Source organism: Brassica rapa, unplaced genomic scaffold, assembly GCF_000309985.2.
Source record: "Brassica rapa cultivar Chiifu-401-42 unplaced genomic scaffold, CAAS_Brap_v3.01 Scaffold0640, whole genome shotgun sequence".
NCBI lineage: Eukaryota > Viridiplantae > Streptophyta > Magnoliopsida > Brassicales > Brassicaceae > Brassica > Brassica rapa.
The window spans coordinates 12,943-29,833 of record NW_022610580.1 but is presented as its reverse complement, the minus strand read 5'-3'; the positions used below and the strand labels follow the sequence as shown (position 1 = coordinate 29,833).

At 34.8% G+C, this 16,891-nt stretch overlaps 4 protein-coding genes across 5 annotated transcripts; 2 read left to right on the top strand and 2 right to left on the bottom strand.

Moving 5' to 3' along the window:
- Window positions 1-207: 207 nt before the first annotated feature.
- LOC103843716 (ethylene-responsive transcription factor ERF071) lies at window positions 208-2,424 on the bottom strand. 2 transcript variants are annotated; one of them, XR_004453987.1, is made up of 2 exons: window positions 962-2,424; window positions 208-865 (listed from the first exon to the last, which is right to left on the bottom strand). XR_004453987.1 is itself a non-coding variant. In XM_009120483.3 (2 exons), exons 1-2 carry the CDS (start codon window positions 1,089-1,091, stop codon window positions 354-356), a joined length of 642 nt encoding a protein of 213 aa, XP_009118731.1. In that variant the 5' UTR covers window positions 1,092-1,290; the 3' UTR covers window positions 208-353. The 2 variants fall into 2 exon arrangements, 1 of the variants encoding a protein (XP_009118731.1); XM_009120483.3 differs by having other exon boundaries at window positions 962-1,290.
- Window positions 2,425-3,433: 1,009 nt separating this feature from the next.
- LOC103843707 (proline-rich protein 3) lies at window positions 3,434-7,108 on the top strand. The gene is made up of 2 exons (XM_009120471.3): window positions 3,434-3,716; window positions 4,087-7,108. The coding sequence occupies exons 1-2, from the start codon at window positions 3,482-3,484 to the stop codon at window positions 4,419-4,421; spliced, it is 570 nt and encodes a 189-aa protein (XP_009118719.1). The 5' UTR covers window positions 3,434-3,481; the 3' UTR covers window positions 4,422-7,108.
- A 471-nt stretch (window positions 7,109-7,579) lies between these two features.
- On the top strand, window positions 7,580-10,600 carry LOC103843688 (probable pectinesterase/pectinesterase inhibitor 20). Its single transcript, XM_009120449.2, has 3 exons — window positions 7,580-8,659; window positions 9,047-9,496; window positions 9,816-10,600. Exons 1-3 carry the CDS (start codon window positions 8,116-8,118, stop codon window positions 10,511-10,513), a joined length of 1,692 nt encoding a protein of 563 aa, XP_009118697.1. The 5' UTR covers window positions 7,580-8,115; the 3' UTR covers window positions 10,514-10,600.
- On the bottom strand, window positions 10,523-13,481 carry LOC103843699 (RING-H2 finger protein ATL5). Its single transcript, XM_018654999.2, has one exon. The coding sequence runs from the start codon at window positions 11,639-11,641 to the stop codon at window positions 10,970-10,972; it is 672 nt and encodes a 223-aa protein (XP_018510515.1). The 5' UTR covers window positions 11,642-13,481; the 3' UTR covers window positions 10,523-10,969.
- Between the last annotated feature and the right edge of the window lie 3,410 nt (window positions 13,482-16,891).

Genomic DNA, 16,891 nt, shown 5'->3' with positions numbered 1-16,891 from the left:
TCGGCACGCCAGAGAGGCCAACAGATTCATCAGCCGCCGTTACCACTGTTTCTCCGAGACAATAACTTTATTGTCAGAGGTTATCTTTAAAATATATTATTTTATTTGCCAAATTTTATCTTCAGAACAAATAGTGGTCACGTACAGAGAGGTTTAATGTTTTGAAACTTGAATTTTATTTGGGTTAAAGTGAATCGAAGCTTTACGTTTAAGATCGAAACAAAGTAACATTTAACTGTTCATTTATTACACTTGAAATGTTAATGGTAAAACAACAAGGAATGATGATAACAAAGATTGGATGAGCAAACCGGATAAATTCGAAAGGAATAATAAACCGGGAGAATAAATTCTTAGACGTTGTCTTGGAAGCTCCAGAGATTACCAATGAGGCTGAGTTGAGGAACATCTTCCGTCGAGGATTGGCCGTCGAGATAAGGAATCTGATAGAATCCCATGTAGTCCTCGTACGCCATCAGCTCCTCCGACAACTGTTTGACTTGTTGGTTTTCCGTGTCGTCTGTAGGAGGAGGAGACTGATCGCAAGCATTCATCAAATGATCACCACCACATACCTCTTTATTCTTCTTGATGATGCAGTTTCTTCTGGTCGAAGAAGAATCGTCGTTAGGGAAATTGAGTTTGGCTTTGCCGCCACGGATTCGAATGGCTGCAGAGTCGTAGGCTCGAGCAGCTTCCTCGGCGGTTTTGAAAGTGCCAAGCCAGACACGAACACCTTTCCTCGGGTCACGAATCTCAGCCGCCCATTTGCCCCATGGCCTCTGCCTTATCCCTCTGTACATATTCTTCCTCTCTCTCTTATTCTTGCCTTCTTTCTTCTTCTCTTTTCTTTTTTCCCCACCAACTGTTCAGTTCAGGTCGACGACATAAAACTAAATTACCCACCCACTCATGAGAGAGAGAGAGAGTTATTTATTATCTACAAAAAATGGGAGTGTACCTGAGCCTGAGCAGACACGCTTCTCGATGGAGACACAGCCTTCGTAGCCGACTTGACTCGGTTCTGCCTCAGCAAACGAAGCTCGTCTCAATGACCAGATGAAATCAGAAATGACGGCACCTCCACACATACTTCTTCTTAGGGAAACAAAAAAAAAAAAAGAACTTGCTTAAGTATAGGGTTTATAGGAGGAAAAAGATTATTCAAGGTCCGTTTTTCTTTGGAACAGAAAAGACTAATGATTCCTTGCTAAGAGGGAACTGGCCTTTTTATAGAGAGAGACAAGTCAGAGGAAGGCCTTTTTACACTGTTGCAGTTTTTTTGCTTGACTACCTACTTATTTTTCTTCTTTTTTTGATCAAACAACAATTCCATTAACTTAAAGTCTCAACCTCCATCAACGGAGGAAATACAAAGTAGAAAGGCACAACTTGCCATATTACAAACACAAGAAAACACAACACATACATGTGAATCCTCAAAAGATAAGATAAGGGATCGAATAGCTAATAAGATCCAATGAACATCAGAAGACCAACTCTCTGAAAGGAGGCGATTGAGTTCATGGCAGTCTGACTTGCAAACCAGCTGAGAAATGCCCAAAAGGGCTAGACACTCTGCAACAAAGGCAGTGAGGTCATGATACCGGGACAATGAGCAACCAAGTCTTCGTGAGACCAAATAAATCTGATGCAATGTAAGGAAGCAAATATTGTTGCTTTTCTTTCCAAATTGCCACCAATGGTTAGAAAAAAATACATACACCTCCACATTTAAATCACAGACATATAAAACCCTGCATACTGCAGAAAAGGAATGAGCCAAGGCAACATAATTGCTACTGAAGAACCTGAGAACAGAGGAATGAGACCCCAAACCAACCAAGGCTATGAGTTCATTCTCAATGAGACTTTGCGTACTCTCCAAACTTCTTGACAAATGAACTATGAAACTTGGGACAATGAGCAACCAAGAGACGGAAGCAAATGCACAAGACACAGATTCATAATTCCAACCAGAGACCATGTCAATTTTTATATCAGGTACTAGTGAATAAACACAGATCTGAGGAACTTGAGGCCAGTAGATTAAGAGACCAAAATCGAACTTAACAGAGTTAGAACGAGCCGGATATAACCCGGAATTGAACCCGCATACTGCAGTAAAGGAGTCACAGAAAACCATAAGAACAAACACCACTGAAAATGATAGATTTACTAAACGGACGGACAGTATAATCACTGCAGAGTCGAAGAAGCGGCAAAGGAACAGGGACAGATCCGGTGGGTGGAGAGGAACGGAAAGGACATGAGGAGAGCACTCGACTGGCAGATCTAGGAGAAACACGAGCGGCGGCGGTTCTGGAGGCGGAGGAAGGAGCAACGGTGCAAAGGGACAAGGAACAAGCAGAACCATGGAAGAAAGGAAGAGGAGGGAGAAAGAGGAGTGTTCTCGTCGGTGGGCGAGAGGCCACACCGACGGCGGCGAAGACGTTCACAGGAAAACCCTAATGGGGTTGGGAGAGAAAAGGTGTTTTTTGGTACCTAAAGCTTCAAGAGACTATTGTTTCTACTTATTTTTCTTCTATAACGTAACCTTTTTGCAGTTACCAACAATGATCTAACTACTCATACTTATCCCCAACAAAATTAGATTTATTTCATGAGCTTTTTTATTTCAGCAATCTACAACAACAGTAGTCAGTAGTACATAAATTTATCTGACCAATGTACAAATTAAATTTATTTCATGGCTTGTGTTTTTAATGAGTAAACCACAAAATTAAAGACAACAGTTGTTTTCCATAAAAATTGTAAAATCCGCAAAATGCTCAATCCAACAGTAGCCCAATTGATCGTTTGGCTGTTGATTATATAAATTGGGCTGACTAACAAACAAAAATCGACAATAATAGCCTATTATGATCGGAGATCTCATTACAAATCAAACTAATATATAGAGTAATAGTTTTTTTTTATTTATCAACAAGAGTAATAGGTTTATATGGAGATGTTATTATATGGCATATTTCCGACTAAAAGTTTCTTAAGAGCATCATTAATGAAATTTTTTAACGGAATATAAGAAACCGTTTCTTTAACTTTTGACTAAAAAACTAAAAACCGGTTTTTAAATATCTTATTTAAGAGTTGATTCTTAGTTTTTTAGTTCAAAATTAAAAAAACGGTTTTTTTTTATATTTCGTTAAGAACTCATCCTAAAAACTTCCCATTAATCATGTTCTAAAATCATCACATAATCATGTATCTGTTTTTTATTCATGATTATATAACACTTTTTTAAGCCTTCAACACACACGCAGGAGTTGGAGTACTACTATGTTGACACAAATTTAAACGTGCACCCAATCAAGTCTCTTCCCTCGAACCTCTAATGGACACGCATCTTATACTAATTTTTAAAATATTTCTATCACATTTGTTCTATATATTTAAGGTCATGTCTTGAGATCAAACATTTACCAACAAAACAACGCCCAATCAAGAAAAGCTTTTGATAATGACATCCTCAGGCACCGGCGCTTCCTTCCTCCTCCTCCTTCTTGCACTGGTGATGGTTGTGGCCACTGCTGATTATTACGTGCTACCACCAACCACGCACACTCCTTCAGAACCTTACGTTCCGCCCACCAACTTCACATCTCCGGTTAAGACTCCATACTTGCCAAACACTGAAATCGCCATCGAAGGTCTCATCTTCTGTAAATCTGGCAACGAAACCTACCCTCTCCAAGGTGCAGTTTCATATTACGCGATCATATCATTTCCCATTTAAAAACATATCGTGAACCAAATAACTCACTTTGAAAAGCAAAACCTTTTTTTATGGGGGGGGGGAGAAGTTGAGTAATTACTAATTTGTGAATCGTTTTTTTTTTAAATATTTTTTTATTCAATGTTACTTAAAATTCACATTTAATTTAGAACTGAAAACTGGAGGTCTATTTTTTTAAGAAAATTCATGATATTTTGTTTTATCTGAAGTTTAGCAGAAATATTCCATATCAGTATATCACCGTCCAAGCTCTGATCTCTACTTGGGCTTTTTGCTTACTCTTGCATACGTGGATTGAGACTGAATCAAATAGGTGATGTACTTGACAGGGGCCAAGGTCAATGTTGTGTGTCCTATCGTGGACTCAAACGGAAGGCTAGTGGCTAAGGCTACACTCTCGAGCTACCCAACGGACTTGAAAGGATACTTCTACTTCATCACGTACGGACTCTCCCACAAGGTGAAGAGCATCAACGGCTGCAAAGTGAAGCTTGAGAGCTCTCCGGTCTCCACGTGTAAGACTCCGACAAATGTCAACAAAGGTGTCACCGGAGCTACACTCTCTTCTGACAGCTCCAAGTTCATTAGCCGCGACAACTTGGACCTATACATCCTTGAACCTTTCTATTTCTCTAGCCCAGTGTCTCCCAAACCGGTTTACTAAGAATTACAATCGATCATTAGACCGCGGTTTATGTATATAATATATTGTTCGCTCTTACTCTATAATCTACTCTCGTTCTTTGATTCCTGGCCATGTTTGCCATTTGATTTTTTTTTTTGGAACAAACCATACTTTCATTACTACTAGAATTCAAGTTTAAGGAGCATATAATGCTTATTTTCAAGACGAGGAACATAATTAAAGGAGATAGATACAAGGGATCCACAGAGATGTCATGCAAGATTCCTTAAATGTCAATGAGCTTGTCTTGTGAGGACAGCGTAGATACGAGCGTTTTCGAGTCAGACCAAAAGATGACCAAGGTGAACCCCAAAGATACTGCATCTGAGAGTGCAGCTTTAACCGCAAAAGCTTCTGCAATAAGAGCAGGACCGACATGGCTGCGGTTTGAAAACATGGATCATGTAGATCCTGTTATAGGGTCCTTGAAAATCCAGCCAAAACATCTCTTATTTGTCGCCGAGATCCAAGCTGCTTCAACAAAACATTGCGTCTGTTTGAGCAAAGGAGTGGGCATGGACAACTTAGGACAAGTGCTTTTTTGTCGCCGTTAACACCGATAATGAGTTTATCATATACCCAATTATTACACTTAGGACAAGTGCTTTTTATACTTGTATTTTTTATTTTCGCCAGTAAGTTAGTGATCATTATTACTCAATTTCTCAAGTAACCGGCAAATACGGCGGAAACGGATATTTATTGTCAAATACACAACTCGAAACTTACCTTGAATATGCAATATGAAGAAGGCACATGCTCTATCCGCTCTATTCGAACAACTAGTACTGCTAGTGGGGTTTGCTTAAGTAAAAACCACAATATAATAAACGAAAATTAGCTGGTTAAAAATACAATTGATCTTATACTTCATTACAAAAGTCGTTTATATTTTCTTACTTATGCAAACAGTTCAACTCCATTAATGGCATTGCATGGACTTCTTCACGCGTTGTATGAGAATAACGTCGCCGATTTAAGACTTTCTTTAAAAAAAGTTTGGGTGGGAGCCAAACTTGACAACCGAGACATGATTTAGTTTTATAATAAGTCAGCGTCAGTTTCCTACCAAATTTAGTTCCCTTTCATTTCGTTTTACATTTATGATTTAACCAAACGAGAAAATTATATTTTGTTGATCTGTCAGCTATATATATCACTCTCACCATTTTAATTGATAAACTCTTTCAAATTTTCACACATTTTAATTTTTAATGTTTAGTTATAAATACATCCTTTAAAATAATGTCTCATCACTCTTGACCAATAATAATTGTATACATTTTTACTCCCTCAGATTTTTATTAGATGACATTTTATATATTCTATATAAAAACATCATTAAATATTTGCCTAACCATAAATTAACCAATAAAATAAATTTCATTATATAAATGGTCAAACAACATACAAAGTTAATAAACTTTACATTAAACTTTTAAAACATCATCTAATTTGGAACGAAAATTTTCTTTTTAAAAAATCAAGTATTAAACACGGAGGATGAATTATTTATGAAATCTATAATATATCATCATTAACAAATAAAAAGTATACAAATTCAAAATCTATTTTTGTGAGAGAAAAACTAACAAATTCATTTATTCAAATAGAGAAAATATTAGTTTCACAGCTACTTTCTCTGTTTCTAAATGATCTATGTTTTGGAATTTTCACACTTATTAAGAAAACACTTAAAATTTGATAATAAAATTTGAAAATATTTTCTGTGTTTAGCTATTTCTTATGACTTTTGACCAATCAAAATTCAGTAAACACAATTAATGTTTTTGATGTTTACAATTTTTCATTATTACATACATTGAAAATGTAAAAAATGAATCTTTTAGAAACAACATATTTTTTTAAAATATGGATCATTTAGGAACGGAGGAAGTATTAAATAAGATTTAGTGGTTGATGATTATTAACGGATATATTCACTTATCAAAAGATACAAGTGGAATTCAAATTAATAACCGAAATTAAATGTATTTTGTCGTTTATTGTTCAACTTCAAATTAAAAATGTTAATACATATGTCAATCATGATTTTTAAAAATAAAAATTCTAAACATTCAACGCCATGAAACTAAGATGATAGAAATTTCTTTACCAGCAATAGTTAATACTAAATACAATTAAAATCGACTCCGAAAACTAAATAAAAGATATAAAATATAGTTGTTGTGATAGTTCGTCTCTTACTGTGTTTGTTATTTTTATATATTTGATTACAAAGTTAGAAAATAACTACTTACACTGTTAAAATTCATCAATATAAAAATACAAATAAATTATTTTATAGATGTAAACATAATCTTTACCAGTTGAAAACATATTGCGTTATAAAACACATATGCATAGACAACATTGGAAGAGATACCCTCTACTAATGTCATGGGATACAAATTAAAAATTCAAGATATTAATCTGAAAATCAAAGTTAGTGGACATTATTTTCATTGTTTGCCATCAAATAAAATAAAACTCCTAACTCCTACATGGCTACATCCAAATAATGACAATGTATAACATGTTAATAAATTTTAATTCATATTTCGAAACGAATTTACGGCCACATACAAGTGTAGTCAATGAACTAAGTAAGATATCAATATCGGTGGCGAAAAGAACAATATATCAAATATCTAATACATTCTATTCAAGCTGATTCGATTTCATGTGTCATTATGTATACAAACATATCCAAATTCGTATCTCTTGGCTGTCGTCTAATTAAGTCTTAGCCCAAGAACAAAAGCTCTATACCCAGCCAATTAAATGCAACAAGATTAGTTAGTTAAGCCTTTCGTCAAAAAAATAAAAACAAGATTAGTTAGTTGATCAAATAATTGATTTTGGTACAACTATATATAAAAAATAAATACACAATCTCATTCGTTGGCAACAAAACATGTATATATATATATGTATATTTTGTTTGACAAAGTTATATATAGATCCCAAAACGTGTTGTCAAATATCATTCCATTCGAATTATTATTATTTATCTTATTTATTCTCACATGCATGGAAACTTCCCAGCATGAAGTCTTTTAAGCAAATTCTATTTTGCAATGGTCTGAAGTCTATCAAAGTTTATAATGTGAAGCTCTTGACTTTTTGTTGATGGGTAACGTGCTGTTTTACCAACAAGTGATATATAATCGAAAATTTTCTTTAAAGGCCTAACGTTGGTTGACAATTTTAAATTGTGAAAACCTCTCTGAATATACAAATTCAAATTGTGAATCAGAAGTTGGTCAATAATTGACTTTTCAAGTATTCATAAAAAGATCTATTAATCTTCAACTTGAACACCATGCAATTTATAATTGTCAAGGATGGAGTGTAATTACGCCTTAGTTTTTTGGGGGGGTTAAATTACGCCTAAGTTACGGTTATTATTTCTATAGCCTTTAGTGAGAGACAGATATATATACGTGTGAATATTATTATAATTAACAATATATATGGTATATATGTTTGAACTTTGTGACACCGTCACAATTATTGATGTACACATATATACATTAATATATTATTGATTTTGAACTTGTATATATTCCAAATTGAACGTTCTTGAAACCCCTATATATAATCCACCACACTTGACACAAATTCTCAAACCGAACGAACACACAATTAAGCTCTAAACAAAAACCAAAAGATGTCTCAAATTCTCATGTTCGTCGCCCTTAGCTTCTTCTCTTTATTGTCATCTCCTTCTCTCGCCGCTGAATTTCAGGCCACCGGAAATGCCACATCGCCGTCAGATGTATGTCGCTTCGCACCGGATCCATCTTACTGTAGATCGGTTCTCCCAAACCAGCCGGGAGATATTTACACCTACGGTCGTTCCTCTCTAAGACAGTCCATCTCACGTGCCAGGCGGTTCATGTCACTGATCGACGATCAACTAAACCGGAAAGGCAAAGTGGCTGCTAAATCAACCGTTCGGGCACTCGAAGACTGCAAGTTCCTGGCCAGCCAGACCATGGACTTCCTCCTTAGTAGCTCACAGACCGTCGATGCCACCAAAACGCTGTCGGTTTCTACGGCTGAGGATGTTCAAACTTTTCTAAGTGCTACAATCACCAACGAACAGACTTGTCTTGAAGGTCTTACATCCACGGCTTCTGAAAATGGTCTCTCCGGTGATCTTTTCAACGATACAAAACTCTATGGGGTCTCTCTTGCCCTCTTCTCCAAAGGTATATTACAAATAGGAATACCTAAAATAAAAAATTTAAGCATGCACGAACGTAATTTCCATTTATCTAAACATACTTAATTAGTACGTTTACCAATAACGCGGCATGAAATCTGCATCTTATCCGCATTTCATTTCTACAATTCTTGCTTTCGTGAATAATGCTTTTTCATTAATTAAAGAGAAAATGATGAGAAAACCAACTCACGAGATTTTGATAGTTGAAACACTGGTTGAAATAACTGTTAATTTACACACATACCCGGCTCTTTTCGTTTCACATGCTTATGGGTATAGTGTTTTATTTAAAAAATGATTACTCCATTGATCTATCAAAAGAATATTCTACAGTCAATACGCATTCTTAGATATTATTTGACTTTTGTAGGTTGGGTGCCAATAAGGAAAAGGTCGAGGCCTGTTTGGAACCGACAAGCCAGCTTCAAAAAGTTTTTCGGTGGTTTCCGTAACGGTAGATTACCCATAAAGATGTCGGAAAGGGCTCGTGCGGTTTATAACACCGTGACTAGGTCTGGGAGAAAGCTTCTTCAAACTGAAGAAGGCGCTGTTAAGGTGAGCGATATGGTGACGGTGATACAGAACGGGACGGGAAACTTCACGACCATAAACGAAGCAGTAGCAGCCGCGCCTAATAAAACTGATGGCAGTAACGGTTATTTCTTGATATATGTAACGGCGGGATTGTACGAGGAATACGTGGAGATTCCGAAGTACAAGAGGTATGTGATGATGATCGGTGACGGCATTAACCAAACTGTTATCACCGGAAACCGGAGCGTCGTTGATGGATGGACCACTTTCAACTCTGCCACATTTAGTAAGTACCTATTTCCTCAGATATTTTAACCAGGAAAAAAACAATTTTTTTTTTGTTTTTAACTAACTATTGCTAGTCCACTTAGCTTTTAATTTAGACTTTTCCCATGCAATCGAAGGCGACTTGGTCGGTTGGTCCACCTAAAGTTTTGACTCCACGTCAATTCGTTGTGTTCTCGACTAACCTAATATGAAACAATAATATTTCTCAAATATTTAATTATTTGCTAAGTCTTTTTAACTAATAGTATTTTTGGAATCTTGTAGGTTTGTTTTAATGAAATAGTCAACTAACTCTAAATTTTGTTCATAAATCGCAGTTCTATCAGGTACCAACTTTATTGGCGTAAACATAACAATCCGCAACACGGCAGGACCAACCAAGAATCAAGCCGTCGCATTGAGGAGCGGTGGAGACTTCTCTGTCTTCTATAGTTGTAGTTTTGAAGCCTATCAAGATACCTTATATACGCATTCTCTCAGACAATTCTATCGTGAATGCGATGTTTATGGTACGGTTGACTTTATATTTGGTAATGCTGCGGTGGTGTTACAAAACTGTAATTTATATCCACGTCAGCCCCGTAAAGGTCAGGCAAATGAGGTTACAGCTCAAGGTCGTACCGACCCCAACCAGAACACTGGAACTGTGTTACATGGGTGTACGATAAGACCTGCGGATGATTTGGCTTCGAGCAACTATACAGTAAAAACTTATCTTGGTCGGCCGTGGAAGGAATATTCGAGAACTATTGTTATGCAGACATACATAGACGGGTTTCTTGACCCGACTGGCTGGAACGCATGGTCTGGAGATTTCGCATTGAGCACACTTTACTATGCGGAATACAATAATACTGGACCCGGCTCTAACACAACAAACAGAGTCGGTTGGCCCGGTTATCATGTCATCACTAACGCTAGTGATGCTTCCAATTTCACCGTCACAAATTTCCTTGTTGGCGAGGGTTGGATTGGACAAACCGGGGTGCCTTTCGTCGGTGGACTGATTGCATAACTAACTTTATACTGTAACATGTCACTAAGTTGTATCATTTGATGTCATTCATGTAATCTTTTTCGAAATAAATAATTGTGAATTCTAGTGGTGCCTAGCTAATTCAGTTCCCACAGTCGCTATGATTTTTGTGATAATAAATTTACAAAAATGAAAGTTTTATGTAAGAAGCTCTCCGTAGACCACCAGGCTTGTAGCAATTTTAGTGGTGGTGGATGATAACGTAGGCGCTCTCGTGGTCCATCAATAACGGCCACGTGGACCAGCGTTAGCGCCACGTGAGCTGGCATTATTGCTACGTGTCAAAAATCTCATGCGGTTTTGAAAAAAGAAAAGAAAAAATATCATTTCTTTGCCCGCACGCTTCTCTAGATGCTCCATAGTCTTTCCAAAGATAAAACCCGATTACATCCGTTTTGGCTGTTGGTTAGAACCGGGTAACTATTAGAAGAGCCTTCAAATTATGTGAGGAGTCTCCACCATGACACCGACTAAATCTATTGGTTCTCTCTCACACGCCTCCATCGGAAACCTCAACGGCGAAGACGAAGAAGAGGAGGAGGAGGAAGAAGAACTTCCAGTTTCTATGTCCTCCACCGGTTTAACCGAAGCGGCTTGTTCGGCTGATTCGGGTCGGGTCGAGGGACTTTCCGGTTGAACCGGAGCTCTGCAAAGAGGGCAAGTGGATCTGGAGCGGAACCAAGTATCGATGCAATCAACGTGAAAAGCGTGGCCACATTTAGGGAGGATACGGCCTTGGTCCTCTTCTTCGAACTCCGACAAGCAAACGGAGCACTCCTCCAGTGGCGTTTGATGAGTCTCCAAGTAGTAAACGAAGATAGGAATCTTCTCGAGAACCGCCGTGTCGAGAGGGGAAAGGGAGGAGGAGGAGATGGTGGAGGCGGTGAGAGCTCGGAGGTGAGCACGAATACGGCGGCGAATGCGACGGTTTTGACGGCGGAATAACCATCGGGCGTAGCTGTGGAAGCAGAGGATCATGAGCACGGCGGCGAAGAGGATGATTACGGAGGAGAGCATGATTTTGCCGTTGAGAGAGTAGCCTGGACCTGGAGACGTGTGGCTCACGCTACCCCACATTGGCTTGCTGCTTTCTTCTGCGATTCCCATGGTTTTATATTTCTACTAAAGGGAGAGTAAAAAAAAAAGAAAGGATTTATGGCAGAGAGTAGAAAGTTTCGTAGCTGCCTATTATGTGTATGGGTCTCAGAACCCCTTATCTATATATAGGCTAGGGCATATTTTAAAAAACATAAAGTGGGTCCATATTCATTTTAAATTTTATTTTGTTTATGTTTCTTTGCTGATGTTTTTTTTTTTTTGCAAAAATGTTCGACTCATATTCGATCAATCGGTCGAGTATTGTAAATACAAAATACTATAAAATGAAATTTTCATGATTTATTTCCTGTTTTGCTTTAATAAGCTATTAACTATCTTACCCATTTTAACATGATTACCAAAAAAAAAAAAAACTATCTTACCCATGCCCTACATAATTTTTCATATATGTATATTGAAAAATAGTTTCATACATTTTAACAATATTTTTTTTGTATTTCTGCTATAAATCACACAGATTTGCTACATGAATAATTTATTTATTGTAGTTAATTGCGAGATGATTTTCCTTGTCTCTGAAATTGTTCTTTTCTTTCGACTTTTTCTGTAATAATTTAATGTCATTTTGACAACCAATGTATATGAACATATATTTTATATGATAATGTTTACAATAAAAAGTTGACTTGTCATATAGATATTGTAAGTAGTTTTGAAAAATAAAGTCATTTTGGGTCAAAACAGAAAAGTGTGCCACTTCCTTCATAATCAAAGAGCTTTGTCATATGACTAAAGAAATTCGACAAGTTCTTTAACCCACTCGTGACTTCTCAGTCTATTGAGCATCCATATATGAATATGACTGTCTTTTTCCTCTAATTCGTTTCGATTGTAGATTTTGTGAGTTCTTGGATCTTTTTTCTTTTCTTTTTCTAGAACTATTATGATCGATGGCTTGTATCTCGTAAATTCGAAGAACGATTATGCAGTGGCACAATTTTATTTATGGATGGCAAAAAACACTGATGAAGCAAATAAATTCTTAGCAAAAAAAAAAGCAAATACATGCCTGATTTATTGATATATATGAACTAGAAAATATCATAACTGTATTAACAAACACAGAAGAATATCATTAAAGTATGCTTGCTTAGATGCTAAGAGACTGTCTCAATCTTTAGACCCTCCTTTTGCTTTGATGGATCTTGCACTTGTTTTCGTTATTTATAAAATAAATATTTGGTTTCTCAGAAAAAGAAAATAAATATTTATTTTCTTATTTATATATTTACGTCAAATGCAGCTTTTAATTATTTTGTTTGATTCATTTTCAAAATACGACTTTAAGACCATGTTTACACATCAGAACCTAACAAGAGTTTTGTCGTGAAGAAGATGTAATTTAGGTTTTCGTTGGTATTTTCTAGTTTGTTTTACGAATTGATAACGACCTTAATGCTCTATGCCTTTTTCTGTCTTGATTCTACTTTAAATAACATTGGTGTACAAATATTAAAATACATATGATATTTGCATGGGATATTATATGTAAATAAATTGTACAAAACTCTAAAACTTCTATTGATTTAAGATGATTACTATATTTTCATATAAAAAAGTAGCTGGTATATAATCAAATATTTATTCGCACACACACAACATGGGTCCAAAAATTCTTCCAATATATAAAAAATTATCTGAATAATTGCTCTTCTCTTATAAATTTAAAATAATATTTTCATATTTTTAAAATTTTCTCAATATTTATAGGTCCCTACAAAAATATTGAGTTTTTCGATAAATATTTTATATAGCCTATGATCTTTAGTGTTGTTTTAAAATTTCTAAACACACTATACATTATACATTTGCATTAATGTATATTAAACTCTCTTTTATGGTACATGAGCATCGTTTTAATTTTTTGTCAATTAATATAGTAAAACTTCATAATACTTCTTAAATTGGTGGACTAACCACTATAAAATTGTTATTTCTAGAGAAACAGAGACAACAAATGTTTCAAAACTCTTTGACTTTCATCATATGTTAGTGAATAATACAACTATGCATTAAAATAGAATTTTCATATTTTTGAATTTTTTTCAAAATATATGTGTTAACTTCTACAAAAATATTGAGTTCGGTAAATGTTCTATATACTGAAGCATATGATCTTTAGTGTTGTTTTAAAATTTCTAAACACATTCTATATTTATATTAATGTATATTTAACTCTCTTTCATAATACATGAACATCGTTTTAGTTTTTATCAATTAATTTAGTTATAAGTTACCCTTACCCTTTTTTCTTTTCTTTTCTTTTCTTTTCTTTCCATTTCACCCCTTTTATTCTCACTTCTAGCTCCTTACTTTTCTTGCTTCTCAATGTTCAATACCATTACCAGGGCCGTGCCTGACTAGAGGCTAATCAAGCACCTGCTTGGAACCAAAACTTAGATAAATAGTTTTAGGGGTCAAATTTATTGTAAAAATTGTCTACATCATAGTTGGTAACAGTCCTCATTAGTACTCTAGTACCCCGGGTTCAAACACAGGTATAAGAGTTTTGACATTTTTCCAAAAATGTTATATTTTAAGGGCTAAATTTTTTTAATGCTTTAGACCATCTCCATCCATTAGGACCCATTAGAGGTCCTAATGATTATATTAAGAATATTTGATGTGAGTTGGCAAGTTTAGGACTTTAGTTAGTGGCCCTATAGTTTTCTTCCTCCAATGGGAGAACCCCTATAGGGTGCTTAAAATACTTGGAACAGATTAACACAATAAAAATAAAACATTTTGTTTCACTAAAAAAGAAAAAAACTTGCCTTAGATTGCGTCTTCAAGGTAGTACAACGCTTATAAAAACGATTAAAGTAGGATTGTTTTGACCTCAATTGATCAAGATAAGACTGTAAATTTCACAACATACGGAACTAACCAATCAGCAGATAATAATTTATCAAAAAAAAAATTAACTAAGAAAACACTTGCCTCTGAGAGCTTAGCCGCCTCTAATTCTTTAAGAGCCAGCTTAAACCTGGTATCTCTGCCACCATTATCCACTTCAACCTAAGAAAAGGGAAACGAGAGACAATTAACAGAGAGAGGAGGAAGAGATGTCGTTGATGACATCGAAGATGAAAAAAAAAACCACTCTACGAGACCTTTCGTCTTAAAGGACCCATCCAATCCACTGCTGCCACGTCAGGGTCCTTTACCACTCCTTAAATCACCAATTCAAAGAGTGCTCCTGCCTAATAAAACTATTTATGATTTAATTTTTGGCTTTAATTACTTTAGTACCTCCTCTAAGATCTACTGATGGAGGTGCTCTTAGGGCCCACAATATTCAGGCACGGCCCTGACCATTATCATTAATTATTATAATTTCGTTTAATAAATTTTCCGAATTTAATAGTGAAGTGGTATTTTAATTAGTATTTTGATGTACACATGGTTTTGTATCCACTGGGGTTGCTCTTACGGCGGCCATAGAAACAGCGAATCTATGGGTATTCAGTTTGTGTGCATGTTGGGTAACTTTATTTTATTTATAATGCTAGCCAATTACAATTAGGGAGAAAAGGTGATATTGTGAGTATGATTTATGAACAGGATAATATTATCAATTGGTCAAAACATTCCTCAAGTTGATATAAAGTTCTATTGTCTTCCTCCCATCCCATGTGATGTGCCCTGCGGCGAATCTAAAAATATCTCAAAATATCAATTTGTTTCTGTGTTGACCATGATTGATAACTCTCCACATACGGAAATATTAGAAGGATTTCATATTTTTTCCAGCTTTTAAAATTTACATGGTTTTTGCAGTGAAATGCAATTTATGTTGTTCTTTTAGTATACGAGGAGAGGATTAGATAAATTCTGACTTTTTAATATTTCTATTTATTTTAGTTAGTTTGTGTTCCCTTTCAATGAAAATAAATTTGAAATTATGTAGAATCAGTGTTTTGAAACCCGATCCGGACCCATAGTTGAACCAGTAAATCCGGTGACCCAGAAAAAAATCTAGTTTGGGTTTTGTGAAAAACCCAGTATTTAGAAATCTGCAAAAACCCGTAAAAACTCAGTAAATCCCGGAATCCGATGCCGGTTGAACCACATATTAAATCAATAAATAATTTTTATTTCTTTTTGTTTAGTTTTTAACTATGTTTTCAGATTATGTTTTATATTATAAGTTTTCAATTAAGAAGTTAGGTGCTGACAAAAAAAAGTTAGGTTTTCCCTTTTTAGTTTTATATCTGTGATTTTTAGATTTTGATGAAGATTTTACTATGCCACATAAAGAAAATGAAATGAACGATGGTAGAGAAAACCAAAATTAGTTGATGTGATTTGGTGTTAGTTTATTTCTGTTATTAACAATTTATTACAATGATCTTTTACTTTTGGTTTATTTTGTATTTAAAGTTTAATTTATTGTCCACATTAGACATTTAAATATTTATAAATTTTATGTCTTGATTTTATTTAGATGTCATAACTCTTACCTTGTTAGAGAAAATTTTAAATAGTATAAACTATTTTTTTGATATTTTGTATGTCAAATGAAAATAAAAAAATATAAAAACTAAAGTTAAGTATTTTCTAAATGTTTTTAAACATAAAATATATACATATCTAAACTATTATTTTATGTTTTAAAAGAATTTTAGAAAATATTAAAATTTAGTTTCTATTTTTTTTACGTAGCTGATATATTATTATATAATAAAATTAATTCATTTATTAATTTCCTGTTCACCAGCGGTCGACTCAGTAACCCAACAATCTGGTAAGTCGTCCTGTTCAGTGTCCGGGTCGGGTTTAAAAACATTGTGGAGAACCATTATATGTGTGTGAATCAATTAGTTTAATACTTACAGCTAATAAGGAAAAAGGATAAATAAATAACCGATTCACAGTTAAACGAGAGTTCAGATTACCACATTCTCTTAAAATTTATTTAGGAGATTTATGTGTTTAGACTTTGAACTTTACTAAAGCTATTAAGTTATAGAGGATATTGTTAGCGAAGAAAAGGGCAAATGATTTTTTTTTTTATATTTTAAAAACCATTTTACCAAAGAGTTAGGCTGGAAATAGGGACATTTGTGAAATGAACCATTGATTTTACAGAAAAATTGAATATTATTATTAAGGTAAAGAAGGATCGCAGCTATTAGTTAAAAAGGAATATATGTTTATTAATCAAACAAAATATTTTTTCACCGTTGATAATAATATATAATATTAGACATATTATTAAGCTCAATGGTTTTTTAT